We start from the raw sequence: 23,474 nt of genomic DNA, 5'->3' as shown, positions 1-23,474 counted from the left end.
TATCTATGTAAGTTATAAAGTTTTTACATCTCATTTATTTTTCCACCAATTGACGGTGTATAGTAGTGCAACGTTTACTGAAGTCGTTATAAATTCAGATATTTGAGCTAGATTCATCTTTGATTTATATCAATGGTAATATTACTGTTGTCAGCATTTTTATGTTGGCATAACTTATCATTGATAGATTTGAAATAGACCTATTAATATGAATCTACTGTTAACAAAACTTTTATTTATTCAAACCCCATGAATACTAGTAGTTAACCTTAAGCTGAACATGGCAAATTATTCGAAATTAATGCTATTCAATTTTAAACTTTATGTTCTCTTTTAACTCTTTTGATTCTATCGTCAATGCTGCGGCTTTAGAGAAGAAACACGCGTCGAGCGTGCATCATCATAAGCCTGATATCCTTTATAACGTTAAGCTCACAGCACACCAGCTTAGTGTAGATAGCAAATCGAACTACCTATCGAACTACACACAACGGACAGTTTTTTTTTTGATTAATCAGCGCCTCTGATCTTGTGCACTGTTCTGTAATATTGTAACTTTCATTCATTCATAAATATCTATACAGTTCAGAGTTCACGCACGTGTTGTGTTGATGGACATAGCAGATAAGGTCGCGTCTTATTGCTTTATGTATTTGTGTTGATTAGTTAGCTCTAGCATTATATTTAAGTATGTTAACCAGTACACATGGCTTGTCTCTCACTTAATATATATAGGCTACCAACGTTACATTGGCGACGAGGATAAAAACAAAAGTTGGAAATGTTAAAAATGTATTTTTATGGATTTATTAATTAGTGACACTGATAATTAAACCATGGCTGCATCTTTGCCAAATTTTCCGAGTTTTCCGGTACATGAAAACAATGCTGAAATAAGGTGGCGTAAATGGATAAGTAGACTTGAAAATTTATTCATTGGATTAAACATAAAGGACAGCAAACGACAAAGAGCACTCTTGCTGCATTACGCTGGAGAAGATGTCAACGAAGTCTTTGATACCCTTGAAAATACAGGAGAAGACTTTGATGCCGCTAAACAGAAGTTAACCGCTTACTTTGCTCCGAAAAAGAATACAGAATACGAAATCTACAAATTTAGGCAAGCCAAACAAACATCTGATGAAACTATCGACAGTTTTCATACAAGATTACGCCAGCTAGCTGTAAACTGTGAATTTACTGAAACATCTTAAGAAGTAAAATCGCAAATTATCCAAGGTTGTCATTCAACTAGACTAAGACGAAAGGCTCTTAGGGAAGACACGACCCTTGAAGGATTAATTTCATCAGCTAGAGCGTTAGAACTTTCCGAAAAGCAGGCAACGGAAATTGAACAATCAGACAAACAATCCGCAAATGCTGTGAGAAAAGGAGTTGGAAAACGCAGAAACGGACCACGATTTCTACAGACACAAACTGACCAAAACGTAAAGAAAAGGACTACCAATACTTGCAGAAACTGTGGAGGTGACTTTCCACATGCAAACAAGTGTCCGGCATTTGGAAAAAGTTGCAACTCATGTAAAAAGTTGAATCATTTCGCTTCTGTGTGTAGATCCAAACGTATGGATGGAACTAGCACTTTTAAACGAAAAGTAAACAAAGTTGACAATTACGAACATGATGATGATCGTGATAGCAGTTCTGACGATTGTTACGTTTTTGGATTACGAGAAAATACTGTGAATAAAGTACATAAAGGACAACCGAAAATCAACGTGAAAATCAATAATTCTTATGTGGATATTTTAATTGATACAGGATCAAGTATTAATGTTATTGATGAAAGCACATTCGAGAACATCAAGTGTAAACCCAAACTTTCTCACGCTGACACTAAAGTCTTCGCATATGGATCAGATAAAAACTTGAAATTAATGGGAAAATTTCACGCTACAATAGAGACTGACCATAAAATAAAAACCGCACCGGTGTATGTGATGAAAGGAAGATACGGGAATTTATTATCCTATGATACATCTGTTGACTTAAGCATAGTGCCAGTCATTTCGACAGTAGCAGATAAACATGAAATATTATGCAATAAATATAGCGATGTGTTCCATGGAATTGGAAAATTAAAAGATGAAAAAGTGAAAATTCATATTGATGGAAGTATCAAACCTGTAATTCAACCACATAGGCGAATTCCGTTTCACATTCGAAAGCAAGTAGAAGCAGAACTTGAGAAACTCGAAAAACAGGATATAATAGAAAAGGTGGATGGACCAACACCTTGGGTGTCCCCGATAGTTGTGGCCCCTAAACCGAAAAACAAAAACGAAATTCGACTATGCGTGGATATGAGGGAACCGAACAAAGCTATTTTGCGTTCACGTCATATTACACCAACACTCGATGACATGATCTTGGATTTAAACGGATCTAAAGTATTCTCGAAAATGGACCTTCGAAGTGGATATCATCAATTGGAGTTAAACGAAGAATCCAGGAACATCACAACCTTCACGACACACGTAGGATTACGGAGATATAAACGACTCAGTTTTGGTGTTTCATCAGCCGCAGAGTTATTCCAAAACACACTGAGTAATGCACTTGAAGGATTAGATGGAGTCCGAAATATATCCGATGATATTATCGTATTTGGAAGGAACCAGGACGAACATGATAAACGATTGGAAAAACTATTTGCACGACTTAATGAGAAGAACTTGACATTAAATAAGGCAAAATGTGAATTTAATAAGAACAAACTTGAATTCTATGGTCACATTTTCAGTGCAGATGGCATTTCAGCCGATCCAAGAAAAATAAGCGCTATCAGGAACACGACAATACCGAAAGACGTAAGTGAAATTCGTAGTTTCTTAGCAATGACCAATTATGTAGGACGTTTCATTCCAAATTACTCAACTATTACTGAACCGCTCCGCAGATTAACAAAGCAGAATTCCAAGTGGGAATGGACATCTGAACAACAGGAATCATTTGACAAGCTAAAGAATGAACTTGTTGCTGACCGTGTGATGTCATACTTTGACCCTAACAAAGAAACAATGTTGATAGTAGATGCAAGTCCCGTTGGATTAGCTGGATTATTAACACAAAATGGAAAAATTATCGCATACGCAAGCCGATCATTGACAGACGTTGAAACACGCTATTCGCAAACAGAAAAGGAAGCATTAGCAATTGTATGGGCAATTGAACATTTTCACCTTTATTTGTACGGACAATCATTTACATTGGTATCCGATCACCAACCGCTTGAAACTATATTCAACAGTCCAAAGGCAAAAACACCAGCACGAATTGAAAGATGGAGATTAAGATTACAGGGATATAATTTCAAAGTACAGTATAAACCAGGAAAGGTGAACGCAGCTGATTATTTATCAAGACATCCGACACCGAATACATCAATCGCATGTAAACATTCTCAATTAGCTGAAGAATATGTCCGATATTTAACTGACAACGCTGTGCCGAAGGCAATGACCCTTAATGAGATAGCTGAAAGTACACAAAAAGATAAAGATCTGCAAACCGTAATTACTGCATTAAAATCAAACAGGTGGGACAAGTATGAGAGTAATACGCTAGATACATTCTCAAGATTAAAATACGAATTAACAATCGTTCCCGTTAATGATATGGAGATCATACTTCATGATAATAGAATTGTCATTCCGAAAGAGTTACAGATGCGTGTAATTGACCTTGCACATGAAGGACACCAGGGCATAGTACGTACAAAACAGTTATTACGTGAAAAGGTATACTTCCCTGGAATAGACAAACTAGTAGAACAAACGTGTAAATCATGTATACCATGTTTAGCGTCAACCCCGAAAAATGTTTTCGAACCGTTACAAATGTCTGAGATACCGAATAATGTATGGGAGAATCTCAGCATGGACTTTTGTGGACCATTTTCGAATGGATATTACGTTATGGTAATAATTGATGAATACTCAAGGTATCCTGTAATAGAAACCTTAACCAGTTTAACCGCAAAATCTGTCATACCTCTATTAGACAAAACTTTCTCAATTTTTGGAATACCGAAAGAACTGAAAACAGACAACGGACCGCCGTTTAATTCAGGAGAGTTCCGAAATTTTGCTGATAACATGGGTTTTAAGCACCGCAAAATAACTCCGTTATGGCCTCGCGCTAACGCGGAAAGTGAAAGATTTATGAGAACTATAGGGAAAGCAATTCGTGCAGCTCAAACGGAACATCGCAGTTGGAAGCAAGAAATACACACATTTCTTCGCAATTATAGAGCAACACCACACTCAACAACTAACGTGTCCCCGGCAGAACTTTTATTTGGAAGGAAGATCAATACAAAAATGCCGAACATTTCAATAAATAACCAAGCCGACAGTGAAGTTCGAAAAGAAGACCACAAGAACAAAATTAAAATGAAATCATACTTCGAGAAAAAACATTCAGTAAAAGTACCTGATTTTACAGTAGGAGATACCGTACTAGTTAAACAGGAAAAGAAAGATAAACTATCTACCCCGTACAATCCTCAACCATTAACAATTAAGAATAAAAAAGGGTAGTATGATTACGGCAACGAACGAACAACAAAAAGATATCACTCGCAATTCGTCACACTTCAAAAAGGTTGGGAAATCTAACATAATGACGGATGAGGAAATAGAAGAAATCATTGATGATGACATACCAAACACACCATTGAGAAGATCATCACGAGAAAAACAAACACCAAAACATCTCGATGATTATGTGCGTTAAAGAGCTGTGTTACAGGCATAATAATCCTGTGCTCTTTCTGATGTATCAGTTAGGTTTGATGTTGATTTATATGTTTGTGAATTTTTGATACAAATCAATTTTGTGGAATTTACTATTCACACTCGTAATGATAGCCTTATCTACGAAAGCCCAGAAGGATCATGCGAGATCCGATATTCGAAATTAGAGATTCAAATATCTTAATTTCGAGATTCGAAATTCGAAATTCTATATCCAGCGTAACCAATCAGAAGAAAGCTTATAAGTTTAAAATTTTTTTTGACCAATGAAATATCTAATCACAGAAAAAACTAACAAAATGCAGCGACTGAATAGATATCCCGCGTATATCAAAATTAACCACATTAACAAACATTTGTGTAAACTTTCCACAAATGCAAAGATTCCCATCACCAACATACATTCTTATACCTCAAAACTTGACACCGTTTTTATAGAGTCGTAATGACTAATTGCCTTTTTGTACTAGAAATATATATAGAATTAATTAACGGTGTTTCGGGATTTTTTAGCTAAGTTTTATTTTAGCAAGGGTCCCTTCTCAAAAGTCTCCCTATTTAAAAGTCTTGTTTTTGCTAGGTGCTCTTTTAAATTTTTACTGCGTTTATACGCAATGATAGGCATCTGTTTAAATATTGTTTTACAATATTCATCTCTTTGCAAAATTTGCCAATGCTTCTTAATAGCTCTGTTAAGATTTATAACTGTAGGGTTATATTTAGTTACTAGTGTAAGTGGAATTTCCCTTTGTCTAAAATTATCTGACAGAGTACTGCATCGTTTAATCTTGTGTTTTACATCTTTAATGGGTTTTTTTGCAGTTTCCAACTTATCATAGCCTCTATCTATAAGTACATTCTCCAAAGTCAGAAGATGTTTGTTGAGATCAGCTTCGTTGTTATTGTGATGTGACGAATTGTTTCACCTGTAATTATACTTCTAAAAGTATGTTTATGATGTGCACTTGTAATTGGGAGGTACTGATACGTTTCAGTTGGTTTCAGAAGAATTGAAAAGTTTTTACATTTAATATTAAAACCTTTATTGAGGAAACTAGAGTTTTACATTCAAGACACAAAAGATTTTATCAATAGGATAGAGTCAAAGACCTGTGTACGTAGCTGTACACTAATTGCCTATGAATGATGTAACTTCAATGTATACAAACATGAATATCGAGAAGTTACTAGATACAACCAAGAATTTCTTAAATCAAATTGATCGAACAAAGTATAAGTTTAAAGTACCAAACAAATCAGATCTAATATCTTTTGCAAACATTTTATTAGAAAACAATGAGTTCCAATTTAATGGGACTTTATATAAACAAGTTAAAGGGGCGCCACCAGGTGGAATATTATCACCCACTGCCACCGATCTGTATCTGTCAACAATATTTACAAAAATCTTAGACAGATTTCAATTTAAAAATAGCATTCGTATGATTTGTCAATATCGTGACGATGGTTTCATGATTACAGAGTGCAACAAATCACAAATTGATGAGTTCTTTGCAATTGCAAACAACATTGACCCACTTCTTAAGTTTACGTATAATTTCTCCAATACAGAAGTGACGTACTTAGATACTGAGGTGTACAAAGGGGCGCGTTTTAAATCGAGTGGTGTCCTTGACATCAGGTTACATGTCAAACCAACTGAAACGTATCAGTACCTCCCAATTACAAGTGCACATCATAAACATACTTTTAGAAGTATTATTACAGGTGAAACAATTCGTCACGTAAGAAACAAAAACAACGTAACTGATCTCAACAAACATCTTCTGACTTTGGAGAATAAACTTATAGATAGAGGCTATGATAAGTTGGAAACTGCAAAACACATTAAAGATGTGAAACACAAGATTAAATGATGCAGTACTCTGTCAGATAATTTTAGACAAAGGGAAATTCCACTTACACTAGTAACTAAATATAACCCTACAGTTATAAATCCTAACAGAGCTATTAAGAAGCATTGGCAAATTTTGCAAAGAGATGAATATTGTAAAACAATATTTAAACAGATGCCTATCATTGCGTATAAACGCAGTAAAAATTTAAAAGAGCACCTAGCGGAAACAAGACTTTTAAATAGGGAGACTTTTGAGAAGGGACCCTTGCTAAAATAAAACTTAGCTAAAAAATCCCGAAACACCGTTGATTAACTATATACATATATATATTTCTGGTAAAAAAAAAGGCAATTAGTCATTACGACTCTATAAAAACGGTGTCAAGTCTTTAGGTTTAAGAATGTAGGTGAGTGATGGAAATCTTTGCATTTGAGGAAAGTTTACCCAAATGTTTGTTAAAACACATTTCATTGGTCTAAAGTAAATTCACAAGTTATAAGCTTTCTTCTGATTGGTTACACTGGATATAGAATTTAGAATCTCGAATCTCGAAATTAAGATATGAATCTCGAATTTCGAATGTCGAATTTCGAACTTCGGATATTGAATCTCGAATTTCGAATATCGGATCTCGCATGGTCCTTCTGGGCTTTCGTACTTATCAGATTGATCAGACGATCCACTAATTATATTGACATTACAGTACGCGTACCGAATAATTTACATTTATCACAGACTATAAAGTTCTAATTTTCTATTGATACAATTTTATGCTTCTTATCACTTAATTTGTTTACACAGACAGTTAAAGATTTTATGACTACACAGACAGTAATATAATTAATTAAAGTAGAACTTTAATCTGAGAAAAGAAGAGATGTAATATTGTAACTTTCATTCATTCATAAATATCTATACAGTTCAGAGTTCACGCACGTGTTGTGTTGATGGACATAGCAGATAAGGTCGCGTCTTATTGCTTTATGTATTTGTGTTGATTAGTTAGCTCTAGCATTATATGTTAACCAGTACACATGGCTTGTCTCTCACTTAATATATATAGGCTACCAACGTTACATGTTCTAACTTTCGAATTAGGTGATTCGATAAGCTTTTCAGTGGTGGATCCAGAATTTTTCATAAGTGAGGGCCCACTTACTGCCTAAAAAGGGGGAACGCTCCAGTCACGCTTCAGTGATTTCCTATATAAGCAACCAATTTTTTTCCCAAAAAGGGGGGGGGGGCGGGCCCCCTGCCCCCCCTAAACCCGCCTCTGCTTTTGTTTGAATAGTTCCTTACAACATGACATAAACATATAACAATATGAATCTTTGATACCGTGATATTTTTAAGAAAGATTACAAGGATTTTCTTAAGTTAAACTAATTTACGTGTATATTCCAATATGGAGTTTAATAGTACAAACCATTTGTTACAGGATCAAAGAGGGGTAACAAAATGAAAAATAGAAAATTTATTACATCGAAGTAACGATACCAATTGTATGTTTGACAATTAAGATTTATTGATTGTTTGATTAATTGACCATATTTAATGTCATGCGGCAACTATTACAATCCTAATTTTTTTTTAAAGATAAATAGCTATGTGGATAATATATAGCGTCATTAATAAAAACCAATTTGAAAACAATATTTGTATAAAAAAAAACACAACACATCATTGGTTAGTAACTGACCACATGCTAATTTTAAGTCTGTTAATTAAATCCATGTAATATTTTTTTTTTTTTTTTTATCTTTTTCTGGTTGATTTTATATCAAGGTGTATTTCAGTTTAAATGTATTTACCGATAAAGATATACAAGTCAACAGCAAAAAAACGATACACAAGTTTGAACATCAATTTTTCATAAAGTATATATAATATTGAAATAGGAAAAACAGCTAAATTACCCAATTAAAAACATTCATTTACAAAGCAAATAGTACATATGATTCAAATAATCTGACTATAAATTGGAAAGCAAGAAAATACCGACTTATTGAACACAGGGTCAAATTAATTTTGCGGATAATTATGACAAAAGTCGGCACTTAATTTCGAGGATGAGAACTAAGTATTCAAATATCTGCAAATTAAGGCATTCAAAATTTCAAAAAGACCATGTTTTAGTTTAAAAGTTATAATTTCTCATAACGATTTTTGAAATTTTAGGTAAAAATACGATTTTTGAAATTACAAAATTTCAACAACAAAATTTTCGTGTTTTTGCATAAAATCAATGGTTGTGATAAGAAAGATATTACTAATATATACAATAAACTCTGTATAAAATTGACCAATAGCACGGGTGTCATTCGGTTTATCGAGAGAAATGGGCGTGAAAGAATATCTAACGGCGGTCAAGTATTGAGAGACGATCGTGAAAGTTCTGGTAACGGATCGTGAAAGACATTTAATCGAGAAGACATATGAAAGATCAGTAAATATTCTTATTTAATTAATTACACAGACACATTTACGACAAAATAAAACTGTCTGTCAAAATGGTTCAACATTATGATCAGTATGTCAGAATATCCAGTTTCAAAAGTACACAGTTTTTACAAAACGACAAAAGGCAGATTGCTTCTCGACATTTCAATGACATAAAAAATGTAAACAAACACGATTGTTTTCACAAATTCGACTAAATAAACTACGTTTATCAAAATTAGGGCATTGCATTTGAATTAATTAAACGGTTCTCATAGTTATTTTGTATAAATATAATCTGAAACTTGGTAAATAAAGAACTATTCACACAAAATAGATTTTTTGGATCGTGAAAGATCACGTACCGCATTTTTGAAGATCGTGAAAAGGATCGTGAAAGATCTGATGCTACGAAGACGTTCATGTTGCTGACAGTGCGTGTTTCAGAATGAAGCGCGAAATATAAATCAAACGTTTAATATTTTTTTATGGCTAGCATTATTCCATACAATAGTTTATTTTCTTATCTAAAGACCATCAGAATTGGCTCAATTTTATATTTTGAAATGATATAGTTAATGTAATGTTGATTTGGTGCCACGCAACTTCCGATGTCACTGTAGGACGTAGTGCAGTCGCCAAAAAAGTAAATTTTATATTATCCACCAATGTATGTTAGTGTATACTGCAAGTTGTTACACCCGGCACTTGAAACTTTTGTTTATTTCTCAAAGAGGAGCTAAAATGAACTGCTGCACATATCATCCATATCATCGCTTTCTCGGGATATAAGCGGGGTAACAGGAAATTTTAATTTGTATAAGTACAAATAGTTAGCAAAGGTACCAGGATTATAATTCAGTACGCCAGACGTACGTTTCATCTACACAAGACTCATCAGTGACGCTCATATCAAAATATTTATGAAGACAAACAAGTAAAAAGTTGAAGGGCATGGAGGATCCAAAATTCCTAAAAGTTGTACCAAATACGACTTTTGTAATCCTTTAGTTTTTCGAAAAATTCAAAGTTTTGTAATCAAGAAATTTGTATCAAATGACCACATTATTGATATTCATGTCATCACCGAAGTGTTGAATACGGGGCTGGTGATACCCTCGGGGACGAAACTTCCACCAGCAGTGGCATCGACCAAGTGGTGTAAATAGTTATTAAAGGTACTTGAATTATAATTTAGTACGCAAGACGCGCAAATACATTAAAATTATTATTTGGGCATTCGTGAACATGTTGTTTGTAAAATAGTTGTATGATTGTAGGATGAAGTTTTTTTTATCGTCATGTGAAGTACTCACTTATCATGTGTTATAGGATACCCATATTTTGTATATTGGATCCTATAAACTAAATGTTCGTCAAACAGGATTCACCTGACTCTGAATTTGCCTCATTTCATGGATGAATATTCATTTTAGTGGTCAGGTCCGTATCGAGGATTCGTTAAGCTTTAGGATAACTGTCTGTTGTTATGATTGTAAGGTGTATATTTTCGACTTGTGCAAGGTTTCAACTAACATTGAACTCATTATCATGCATCATTCGGCAATGTTTGTTTTATGTTGTTTTGCCTTTTGAATATTATTAGTTACATAGTGTGTTAGTGACCTAATATGATATATACAGGGTCAGTAAATTCCATATGGGGTGAGAGCGAAGCTCGAACCCCATATGGAATTTACTTACCCTGTATATATCATATTAGGTCACTAGCACACTATGTAACGAATTTATCTTACCGACTATCTTTATGTGTTGAATTTAGACTAAAGTTGTCTTATTTGCTTTCATAACACATCTCCTTATTTCTGTATTAAAGTGTTCAGGTGTTCAATTTTAAGAACCTACTTCAATTGATATGCACTAAAAAAACTAATGTAAACGATAGATATTTAAAATAAACAACCTTGCTATAACAATATTAAAAAGAACTTTCAATATTTGAAATAATCAAACAGTGCCTAAGTCGCAAATTCACTACTAACCTAATATTGAAATAAGCCCCGCCTCCCTACTAACCTAATATTGAATATACACGGTCTCCACGAGATCGCTTTAAACCAATCATATTCCTAGAAATGTATAGGAGGTAAGATAAATACATGTATGCAATAGCGACAAGATGTTTCGTGTATAGTGTACATGTCTGTCTGCATGTTTCTTATATGACCGTGATGATTCAATTGTGTTTGATTTATTAAATTTTAGAAAGATGTCTATGTCTGGCTGTCGGTCAGGGTTCATATACTTTTGAACTTATGTTTCGAATTAATTTGCCAAGCATAACTTTTACATTTGTCAGTTTCTAAGGCACTGCAAGGATCGGAACACATTTATTTGGTGAACGGGATATTTGTAGAGATCTGTATGGCATGGTTCATCTAACCATGGCCTTTTTTTATGAAACATTGATAATCTTAAGCGCATTTGACACTTCTAGTAAAATCCTTGATATTATAGACGTTCAACACACATACTATCATAAGTAAAGCAAACAAGACATTACAGCATTTGCGCTTTGGTATTCTATAATATGTAAGTATATAGTTAAATCAATCCTTATCTGAGTTGTTTATAAAGAACCTAAAAAGTTCTGTTGCACACAATGTTGGTTATCGTTCAATCCAAAACTACACATGAAATGTGCTGTTTTTGCTATGATTTTTTGTTTGATGGATAACATTTTGGTTTAAACGTTGCATACTATCCATATTATTGGCTAATTAGTGTCGGTGTGCCTGAAGTGCACTAGACTGATTCACAGAGCTGAATCTTTCACACGTACTGACTTATTTAGACACGTTATTAGTTTGTTTTTTTAACTTTTGAGGTAAAGTGTTGAATAGAAAAAAAAAGATAATAGCTTTAATGTTCATCCTTATCAAAATAGTTACAGGCTTCAACCACTTGCAGATTTATCAAATGGTAATAGAAAAACTGATTTCTGATTACTAGTATTAAGTCTGGTCACGCATTTTCTTTCACGATCGAAAAAAATACGTTGCCTGATCTTTCACGATCAAGTTTGATGGAAATTCAACAAATTCAAGGTTTTCATAAACAAATTAACGCTTTTAATGGAAGCACATACTTTAATTTTACTGTACTATCAGATACACCAAAAATTAAATTTCAAATATAACATGATATTCTGAAATATGACCATTATAGGTACACAAAGCGTGTTATGTTTAATTAACTTCATAGACACGCATTGCGCCTTTTGTGTTTTTTCAAAAAGTACTTCATATTTTCTTTATCTTCTTTCACAGTTATGTTGAGGAAGTTAAACCATTTTGACAGACATATTTTTTTGTTCGGATTTGTTCCGCGTTTTGAAAATTAAGCGATTTTTTCAAAGATTCTGAACTAGAATGTACATTAAATGCCTTTCACGATCCGTTACCAGAACTTTCACGATCGTTTCTCAATACTTGACCGCCGTTAGATATTCTTTCACGCCCATTTCTCTCGATAAACCGAATGACACCCGTGAATAGGGCAATTATTTAGCTCGGTACAGTCAAGGATTTGTATAGTTAACTATACAAATCCTTGGTACAGTGCATCCAATTTCATATAAATGGAAAATGCATTGCCTTGTATCGTTTCTTTTGTTGACTAGTATGATATTTGAATCCGCCTTTTAAAAATTAAACTGATTTTTTTAATAATTATAATTTGCTAGAATCTAGTTGATTTCATATAGATGACAATTATTTCAAATTGTATATCTAATGTTTATTTCGAAAAAAAAACCCAATGCAATTCTACATCTGTAGGTGACCTTTATTCAAGCTAATTATCACTGACAGCTAGAATGTCATTGCACCGTTGTTACATACATTGTAACGAATGTCCTTGTCAAATCCATTTATTTGTAACGCAAAATGTAGCCTTGAATTTGACAGATGAATATCATGCACTTTATGTGGTATAGAGAAAGTTTTAACACCGTCGCACAAGTATGCCCTTGTCCAAAGTCATGAGTCTGTAAAAGAGATCGATAACATTGTCAATTCAAGTAATGTTTAAAATTTGGAAAGATGCAGATTCAATCTGTATTTTAATGAAATGGACTTAGTTTTCGACAGTCTACATTACGCTTTAATTTACGCTGATTACGCTTTTACGTAGTCCTATAATATAAGACTCTGGAGGTTCATATCATTTACATTCAACGTTTTTTATCGGATATTTTTTTTTACTATCAATGTTGAACCCCAGAGTTCAACATTGATAGTAAAAAAAAAATATCCGATAAAAAACGTTGAATGTAAATGATATGAACCTCCAGAGTCTTATATTATAGGACTAGCTTTTACGCTGAGAGCAGCATTATCAGTCAAGACACAAGCAGAGAGTTCCGCTGAACCTTGAATATGAAAGTCTTAAGATAGATCATGCATGGTAAAAAAATTAATTAAGAAATGTTCACTACAATTTATTACCACCATTGAGTTAATAGTTTGATTTTAAAATTCCTCAATATTTCCTGAAGATGAATATATTCATTTAATGAATTCACTTTTAGATAAACATTTGGAAAAGAATTCTTCAATTATATGTTCCATTGTTATCTGATATCTTTTGTATGTGTGAAGGAATATCTTTTCATTGAATCATGATTTGACACTTATACATGTAGATATTTAATATGACTAGAATATTGTTCCTTTAATAAAAATTATAAAATCCTCTTTTTCCCCATTATTTCATTCTATATATTAATTTTAAACTATAATTCCTTTATGAAATAGAGGTCCTCAACACACAAAATTATCTACATTTTCACAAGTACTTGTAAAAGAAATTGTATCATTGAGTATACTTCAACGCTAGGTTTTAACTGGTTATAGATTGATTAGCTCCTAATTAACTTATGTTTTTATAACACTTAATCTGTAACAAATAAATCAACATATGCAACATTTTTTTTCACTCAATTTCATACCGAAATATCAAAATGTTGGCATAGGTTGAATGAACTATTTTGTTTAAAGAAACCTTCATCTGAATGATTAATGATAGCTCTTCAGTGTCAGGGTTAGCAAATGTTAATACTAAGTAACCAGATCCTTGAAAAACACAATAATAAATTACTGTAAACTAGAGGCCCAAGGAGACAGTAACTGCTCACCTGGATTGCATACATTACTGACTTATGACACATGATTTTATAACATACATAAGTTATGAATATTAAAAAATCATGTCGCTTAAAATTTTAGATACTATTTAATTTTTATTTCAACCCGATTAACAGTAAGTTATGATAATTGTTTGCAGTGTGTCCGTGATAAATAATTATTATTAACATGATTAGGCTCAAAACATTACGCCTTGTAGTTACATAAACTTAATAACTTTGGCGAAACAGATTTTTTTGTTTTCACTAGGTCATAACAAAATATAGACGATTTTAAAGGAGCATCCATACGTTTTTCTGTAAAATGTCGATACAATTATGTAACATAAATAATAGATAACTTTTAAATTTGACTTTCTATACGATCCAAACGCATATGAGAGCTTTGGAATGCAAATGGTACTGCGTTTTATGAATGAGATCAATGACATGAATTGAATACGAATATAATACTTAACTTTCTTAAACATGTAATGGGTGTTCAAAGCATTGATCGAGCATATTTATCTGAACATATCTGGATATTGGTATATAGTCAAATCTTAACCGGGATTTGTGATAATTTTAAAATTTCCAAAATGGATTTTAATGTAAACAAATACAAAATGATTTGGCTTTTAATAAATATATATTTGGGTAAGTTGATGCAAGCATATGAGGTCATATTGAATATTAAACCGATAATAGATTTATAATGTTTAACCACCCTATTTTATCAATGTGTAAACATGTTAATCTTGAGCTATGGAAATCAAGTAGTTTGTGTATTTTTCCGAGTAGGTTTTAAAAATTTCAAACAAATGTATTTCACTGTGGGTTAGCATTCATTAGTTGACACTAGTCTATAGATTTACAACTGTTGGTCATAATGATAATCTAGAATCGTCATTGAAGGTGGCGCACGAATTCGTGTTTAATAATTCTTTTGATGTATAATAATTATTTGTATGCAAGAGTTGCATTTAAGAATTGAATGCTTCTTTTTGTAAATTTATTGGGTGGTAAAAGCGTTGACCGAAGTACATTTTGTATGAAGCGCGGAAGCGCTTCATTCTAAAAATGTACGCACGGTCAACGCTTTTACAACCCTATAAAGTTTCAAAAAGAAGTATTCAATACTTATAATTACATTTTTTTAGCTAAAATCGTGAAAACACGATTTTTATCCATTTTTATTTAATTCACCTGTGCACTTTTTTGTGGGACCTCGTGTCATCATGCATGATAAATGTTATTGTCTGATGCAATTGTTTACGGAATAACATGTTAGCCAATCAGAATAGCGTATTATAATGAAACTTACATCTAATGTAATTATTCCTTTGTACTATGTTTAATTCCCAAAAAGTCAATGTTGATTGTCTACCTTGAACTGGTCATAATTCAATCTATACGTCTAGTTATTTTGTTGAGCTTTAAATTGCACCAAAATTTATAAATGTACTAGATCTTAGTATTCTTTATTGGTTTATTAATGTTTTTATAAATATATATAATTTCATCTATTTGTTTTGTAATGTTTAATTTTTTTTTATGAATATATATAATTTCATCTATTTGTTTTGTAATGTTAAAAATTAATCTATACCAACATAATTTAAAAAAAAGAAAGAAAAAAAAAGACTATAAATGCATTATAACCCTACCGACCGTGCAAGGGCTGTATAGCCAGTCAAGGTCGTTAAAAACATCCATATATTATAACCCGCCCGTGCGAGGGCTGAAAAGCCAGTCAAGGTCATTGAACACTTCCACATAAATAAAACAATATTCCACAAGAAATGGGAATGTTACTTTATTTAAATATAAGGACTTCGTTAGCTATATCTTCTTATTTTATTAAATATTATGATTTTTTAAGACAATAGATAAACATGCTGAATTCTCCTAAAAATTGAAATAATTTTTCCTTGCAGGTTTCGAATTCGAGGTGGAGATTTTGTTATATAATTTATATAAGTAACCAGATCCTTGAAAAACACAATAATAAATTACTGTAAACTAGAGGCTCAAGTAGACAGTAACTGCTCACCTGGATTGCATACATTACGGTCTTATGACACATGATTTTATAACATACATAAGTTATGAATATTTATAGTATAACTAATCGGCGTATTTGAATATCAAAAATAAGACAACGCGTGACCGAACGACGCATGGATAAAACGAGTGCGCAGCACGAGTTTAATCCATAGCGGCGTTCGGTCACAAGTTGTCTTATTTTTTTATATTTAAATACACCGATTAGTTATACTTTTTATTACATTGGCTAATGGCTTTTTTTATGAAATTAATGTGAAAAATGTAAGGAACTATATGTTTTTCCTACGCATTCACAATTTGTTTTGATCCGACGTTATCGACGTCTTGACAACGCCTATTGTTGTATGACGTCAGAGAGTGAAATAACCACGTTTATTTCACATGTGAAATTATCGGTTTTTATCTAACTGGGAAATCAATGTAATTCATTGCAATCATGTCGCTTAAAATTTTAGATACTATTTTTTTGGGAGATATCCGTTCGCGCCAAAAATGCATTCTTTTGCGCCACAACATTTTTTCTCCAATGCTACGTTTGCGCCACCTGTTTTTAAAATTGCATGGTATCATTTGCGCCAAAAATAAAACATACGATTGCACCAAGTCCAAGAAAAATGACTTCCCTCTCCTTTATTCGGACTTGGAACCATGATTAAGCTCAAAACATTACGCCTTGTAGTTACATAACACTTAATAACTTTGGCGAAACAGAATTTTTTGTTTTCACTTGGTCATAACAGAATATAGACGATTTTTAAGGAGCATCCATACGTTTTTCTGTAAAATGTCGATACAATTAACATAAATAAAAGGATAACTTTTAAATTTGACTTTCTATACGATACAAACGCATATGAGAGCAAATGGCACTGCGTTTCATGAATCAGATCAATGAAATGTATTGAATACGAATATAATACTTTACTTTATACATGTTATACATGTAATGGATGTTCAAAGCATTGATTGCCTAAAAGTTGAAATAATTTTTCCTTGCAGGTTTCGAATTCGAGGTGGAGATTTTGTAATATAATTTTGCCAATTTAAACAAATATTTCCTCTGTCAGTCAAGCTTTCAACCGATCGTACTCAAATGAAGATTTCTGACACAGATGTCAATGGTACATACGTCTGTATTAAAACGACTGACTGATGCAAGTGACGAACATAGCTCTCGTAGCTCTATGGCCCAGGTAAGCTTAACAAACTCCATATATTTATACACGAACATAGCTCTCGTAGCTCTATAGTCCAGGTAAGCTTAACAAACTCCATATATTTATACATGAACAAATATAGCTCTCGTAGCTCAATGGCCCAGGTAAGCTAAACAAATTCCATATATTTATACATGAACAAATATAGCTCTCGTAGCTCTATAGTCCAGGTAAGCTTAACAAACTCCATATATTTATGCATGAATATAGCTCTCGTAGCTCTATAGCCCAGGTAAGCTTAGCAAACTCCATATATTTATACATGAACATAGCTCTCGTAGCTCTATGGCCCAGGTAAGCTTAACAAACTCCATATATTTATACATGAACATAGCTCTCGTAGCTCTATGGCCCAGGTAAGCTTAACAAACTCCATATATTTATACATGAACATAGCTCTCGTAGCTCTATGGCCCAGGTAAGCTTAACAAACTCCATATATTTATACATGAACATAGCTCTCGTAGCTCTATGGCCCAGGTAAGCTTAACAAACTCCATATATTTATACATGAATATAGCTCTCGTAGCTCTATAGTCCAGGTAAGCTTAACAAACTCCATATATTTATGCATGAATATAGCTCTCGTAGCTCTATAACCCAGGTAAGCTTAACAAACTCCATATATTTATGCATGAACATAGCTCTCGTAGCTCTATAGCCCAGGTAAGCTTAACAAACTCCATATATTTATACATGAACATAGCTCTCGTAGCTCTATGGCCCAGGTAAGCTTAACAAACTCCATATATTTATACATGAACATAGCTCTCGTAGCTCTATGGCCCAGGTAAGCTTAACAAACTCCATATATTTATACATGAACATAGCTCTCGTAGCTCTATGGCCCAGGTAAGCTTAACAAACTCCATATATTTATACATGAACATAGCTCTCGTAGCTCAATGGCCCAGGTAAGCTAAACAAAATCCATATATTTATACATGAACATAGCTCTCGTAGCTCAATGGCCCAGGTAAGCTAAACAAAATCCATATATTTATACATGAACATAGCTCTCGTAGCTCAATGGCCCAGGTAAGCTAAACAAAATCCATATATTTATACATGAACATAGCTCTCGTAGCTCAATGGCCCAGGTAAGCTAAACAAAATCCATATATTTATACATGAACATAGCTCTCGTAGCTCAATGGCCCAGGTAAGCTAAACAAAATCCATATATTTATACATGAACATAGCTCTCGTAGCTCAATGGCCCAGGTAAGCTAAACAAAATCCATATATTTATACATGAACATAGCTCTCGTAGCTCAATGGCCCAGGTAAGCTAAACAAAATCCATATATTTATACATGAACATAGCTCTCGTAGCTCAATGGCCCAGGTAAGCTAAACAAAATCCATATATTTATACATGAACATAGCTCTCGTAGCTCAATGGCCCAGGTAAGCTAAACAAATTCCATATATTCATACATGAACATAGCTCTCGTAGCTCTATAGTCCAGGTAAGCTAAAAAAAAATCCCCTATGTTAAAATAGACAGTGATTGTTTATAATATTAAGACTCTCACCTACTTTACATGACACCGGCTGTAACTTCTCGCGGTAATTTGGTTTAAACAGATGAATTTGCAGAGCTTTAATGGCGCTGTTCATCCTTGCAACGTTTTCTGTGCTGCTATATTGTGGTCACTGCTTTGACTACAAAGTTGTAGACCTGACACATACTCATGGAAATGACTCTATTTACTGGCCAACACATACGGGATTTGAGCTAATTTATAGTCAGAGAGGAAACTATGGAGACGATTTATGGTGAGTTAATTTAATATTCACCACAAATTTTCCCTTATTCTAAATGTCTAAAAGAGTAGGGGAGGTAAGTGCGGAACTCAAATGCAAAAAAATGTATTTTAATTTACAGATTTTGATTTTTTGTGCCTATATTTGCATTGAATAGGACACATTAATTATTATAAATACTATGAGTTTCTTAAACATATTAAAAATGTCAGTCTCTTTTTAACTTTTAATTTCTAATTCTTAATTTTCTTTTTCAAGCTACATCTAGCTATATATCATTCGGCGGAGGACATTGTAACGCATTGAAAAGACATATTAGCGAAAATAATCAGACGTTTAAGCGCCAAAGTATAATACACCAGTTTAGCGCCAGATTTTTAACCCATTATGATTTTAGCGAAAATGAATATCATCAATGCCCATTTTAGCGCAATATTTTAAATCCGTTTTTAAAAAGATAATATATTTTTTTTAGAAACAACACAGTACAATATAAAACATATCATGTTCATTAAAATTAATCACTGACAGTCTAAAAGGTTAGATCAAATGTTATAATATAAAAAAGAAGATGTGGTATGATTGCCAATGAGACTACTCTCTATGCACAAGAGACCAAACTGGCACAGAAATTAACAATTATAGATCACCGTAGTCCAACGACCTTCAACAATGAGCAAAGCCCACAACACAGGTCTTTTTTAATTGTCAATTAGGGTAATCATTAAAGATAACCAAGACAATTTGAATTATTTATCATTATCAACAGAAACAATCCAGCTTTCTAGAAGTTAAATACCGCCTAGCTTGAAAAATAACATTACTATTATGACCCTCTCCCTCTTCCATGAGTTTCTGATTTCAGAGTGCTTATACAAATACGGAGAAAGGGTATGATTGCCAATGACACTACGAATATTAAATAAAGTAAATTATGGCAACTGTTTAATAGGCATTATTTTGAAACGTAAATTGGGATAGGTATATAGGTAAATAGCAACTTCAAAAGCAATGTGGTCGTTCTAACTTTACAGGAGAACTCCAAACAAATGCAATCTCGATCCTTCCTTTAAAGTTGTTTTAAATCAATTATGACATATATAAATGGCATTCATTTTAGCACACTCAGCTTAAAGCTTAAAGTGCCAGGGTGGGATTTTGCCATCACTTGGCGTCCGTCGTTTGTCTACGTCTGTCGTTTTCCGTTAACTGCACATAGATCAACTCCTGTGAAACGCCTTGTCCAAGTTTAACCAACTTGGAAACAAACAAGCATACATGTACGATATCTTGTTTAAAAAGATGTGGTCGATTACCTCGCCTGCCGACATGGCTAAAAATAGATTTTATTACCATTTTCTTCCTATTATCGCGAAAACTATAAAAGTTGAGAGGAAACGTTTAAACAAGAAACATTAAGACGGGTTGATTTTGTCAGTTAACTCATAATTAGGTAGCATTCGGCAATCCTCGGTAGAATCCGCTAATCGGCCGAGTTGAGACGAATGAATTAGGTAGTTCACCTCTAAAGCTAGACTTGCTACATGTCCCTTCCTAAAAAAAATTCTTCTTTTTTTCAATTTTGCCCCTTTAATAGTTTTACTGCTATAACTAGGAGATTACAATTATACTGACATCTGCAGGAGGAAGGGCAATCAGTAGGCTAGCACTTATCAGTAAACATATAAATTAGTAAGAGAAAAATATTAGAAAGGGAATTGTAGCAAGTCTACTCTAAAGCTAATATGTACTTAAAGTGGCCATTGGATGACTGTTGAAGATGCAGGTTAGCGACACAGGGTCATTAGATTCTATAGTTTTATAGCGAACAATTTACAATTAGTTGACCACTGTAAACATGGTAAAGGACAATGTTCGTGATCTTTGTCCGGGCACTGACGTCTGAAATCTACAATTAACTTTTGATCAAATAATAGTCTTCCATCGATGGTGTATTTATAATTTAAAATTATCACAAATTTGAGAAAAAAAAAATTAACCCCTACAATTTTTTCCAGGGTAGCAGCATATACACTTAAAACAACAGAACATCTTGGAACCCATCTGGACGCACCTGTTCATTTCAACCAATATTCATGGACAACCCATCAAATACCGATTGACCATTTAGTTGGACCAGGAGTCATAATTGATGTAAAAGACAAGGTCAAAAATGATATCGACTATCGGGTAACTGTAGCTGATATACAAAAATGGGAGGAGAATAATGGGCGTATACCTAATGGCGCCATAGTTATTATGAACTCCGGTTGGCATGAAAGGTATCCTGATAAGAAACGTGTTTTCAACACAGAAGATCCGATTGATACAAAGACTTTTCACTTTCCATCTTGGCACGAAGATACTGTCGCATGGATGGTGGCACACCGCACAATTCACGTACTTGGTGTTGATTCCCCATCTTTGGATTATGGCCAGAGTAGGAAATTTCCTGTACATGCTCTGATCAGTTCCGAAAACATATGTGGTTTGGAAAACGTTGGTTACTTGGACAGAATACCGGTCAGTGGGACTATTATTTCAATAGGAGCTATGAAAACTGAAGATGGTAGTGGAAGTCCAGCACGAGTCATTGCTTTGATTCCACAGGGAGAGAGCACAAGTGGCTCTAGCAGGCAGCAGCCATTTTTAATTCTTAGTATTTTGTGTTTGATTTACCATATACTGGTGACTTACTAAAACAACCTTATTTTCTTGTTTTGAATGTTGAATGATTATTATATGTACATTTGTCATAATGAATCATATATACATGTGAGCGTATTTCCAGATTGTTTATTGTTAATCTTTGCAGTTCTCTTTATGGCCCATTTATGGGCATCATAATTTCTGGTCTGTGCGTCCGTTCGCCTGTTCATTCGTTCGTTCGTTCGTCTGTCCCGCTTCAGGTTAAAGTTTTTGGTCGAGGTAGTTTTTGATGAAGTTGAAGTCCAATCAACTTAAAACTTAGTATTCCTACGATTATGATCTTTCTCAATTAGAGTTTTACCCCATTTTCACGGTCCACTGAAAATGAGTGCGGATGGGGAATCCGTGTACTAGGGACACTAAAGTCTTTCTTGTTTTTTTATTGTTACAGCCTAAAAATGAATTGATGACATATCATTCACAATAATATTGATATCCTAGTACATACAATTAAAATTTAAATGAATGCCTCCTCCCTTTGCAGCGGAGAGTGCAATAAATGTTACCCTGTCTGTTTGTATATCTTTCTATACGTAAAAATGTTCGGACGTCTTGACGGAGATCACGAAATCGATTTCCTTTCGCTAAAATTAATTAATCTCAACCAAATGTTATGAAATTTTTACGCAATGTTTAATATTACCTCAAAATACAGGTAAAGTCTGAATTAGTGTGGCGTCACTTTTGAAGTTCCAGAGCTATGCCCTTTTACAAATACAAAAATGTTATATTTTTCGTTTCCGTTCCTGACCGTAAGTTAGTCTCAACCAAATGTTATGAAACATATACACAGAGCTTATTGCCGCAAAACTCAAATCAAGTCCGAATTTGGGTGTCCTCACTTTTCTTTTCTTAAATCATACCTCTTTATAACTTTATAGGCGAGCGGGAGCATATCTGTGTCCTTTTGACATATTCTCCATGTATTAGTCCCTTAACAATGAAGTCGAAGGGAACTATACGGTATGGGTTTTTCTCATTGTTGAAGGTAGTACGGTTGCCTATAATTTTTTTTACATCCACTTCATTTGAACTGGTTGATAGCTGGTAATAATCCCGTATATAAGAATCTCGATACAATTTCTTTATCGAAATTTAAAAATTTGACCCCTGCTTCTTTTCCTCCACCGATCATCTTTCTGATGAACAAAAGAAGAATAAAAATAAACGTTCATAGTGCACTTCAATTGTTGTTTTGTTTACGAAAGCTATGAATTACGTCAATTAGAAAATGTCTCAGGGACACACACAAAGTAATTCAGAAGTTATTTACATATTATAGTTATTTCTTTCTCTGATGTATGCATACATTATTTCTATTCTTATATCGCACCTATGGCCGAGGACAAATAAGAGAGAAATGTATCCAACTCACATGGAAGTAGTTCATAAAAGAGAATTTACCTTGGTCAGTACGTTGTCATCATAAGTAATCCGATAATCATTACTGTGACATATAATGTAAATACTTTGCTTGAACTATACCACT

The 23,474-nt window shown here is 33.4% G+C and overlaps 3 protein-coding genes across 3 annotated transcripts in view; 2 read left to right on the top strand and 1 right to left on the bottom strand.

Moving 5' to 3' along the window:
- LOC134693893 (uncharacterized) overlaps positions 1-23,474 on the bottom strand; it is a 33,822-nt gene that overhangs the window by 9,032 nt on the left and 1,316 nt on the right. The gene's annotated exons all lie outside the window — the stretch shown is intronic.
- On the top strand, positions 710-4,834 carry LOC134693892 (uncharacterized protein K02A2.6-like). Its single transcript, XM_063554837.1, has one exon. The coding sequence runs from the start codon at positions 1,587-1,589 to the stop codon at positions 4,560-4,562; it is 2,976 nt and encodes a 991-aa protein (XP_063410907.1). The 5' UTR covers positions 710-1,586; the 3' UTR covers positions 4,563-4,834.
- Positions 19,028-22,068, top strand: LOC134693894 (isatin hydrolase-like). Its single transcript, XM_063554840.1, has 2 exons — positions 19,028-19,288; positions 21,295-22,068. Exons 1-2 carry the CDS (start codon positions 19,116-19,118, stop codon positions 21,974-21,976), a joined length of 855 nt encoding a protein of 284 aa, XP_063410910.1. The 5' UTR covers positions 19,028-19,115; the 3' UTR covers positions 21,977-22,068.

This window comes from Mytilus trossulus, chromosome 12 (assembly GCF_036588685.1).
Source record: "Mytilus trossulus isolate FHL-02 chromosome 12, PNRI_Mtr1.1.1.hap1, whole genome shotgun sequence".
Lineage (NCBI taxonomy): Eukaryota > Metazoa > Mollusca > Bivalvia > Mytilida > Mytilidae > Mytilus > Mytilus trossulus.
Note: the sequence above shows the minus strand (reverse complement) of the source record. Positions and strands in the feature narration are given on the sequence as shown.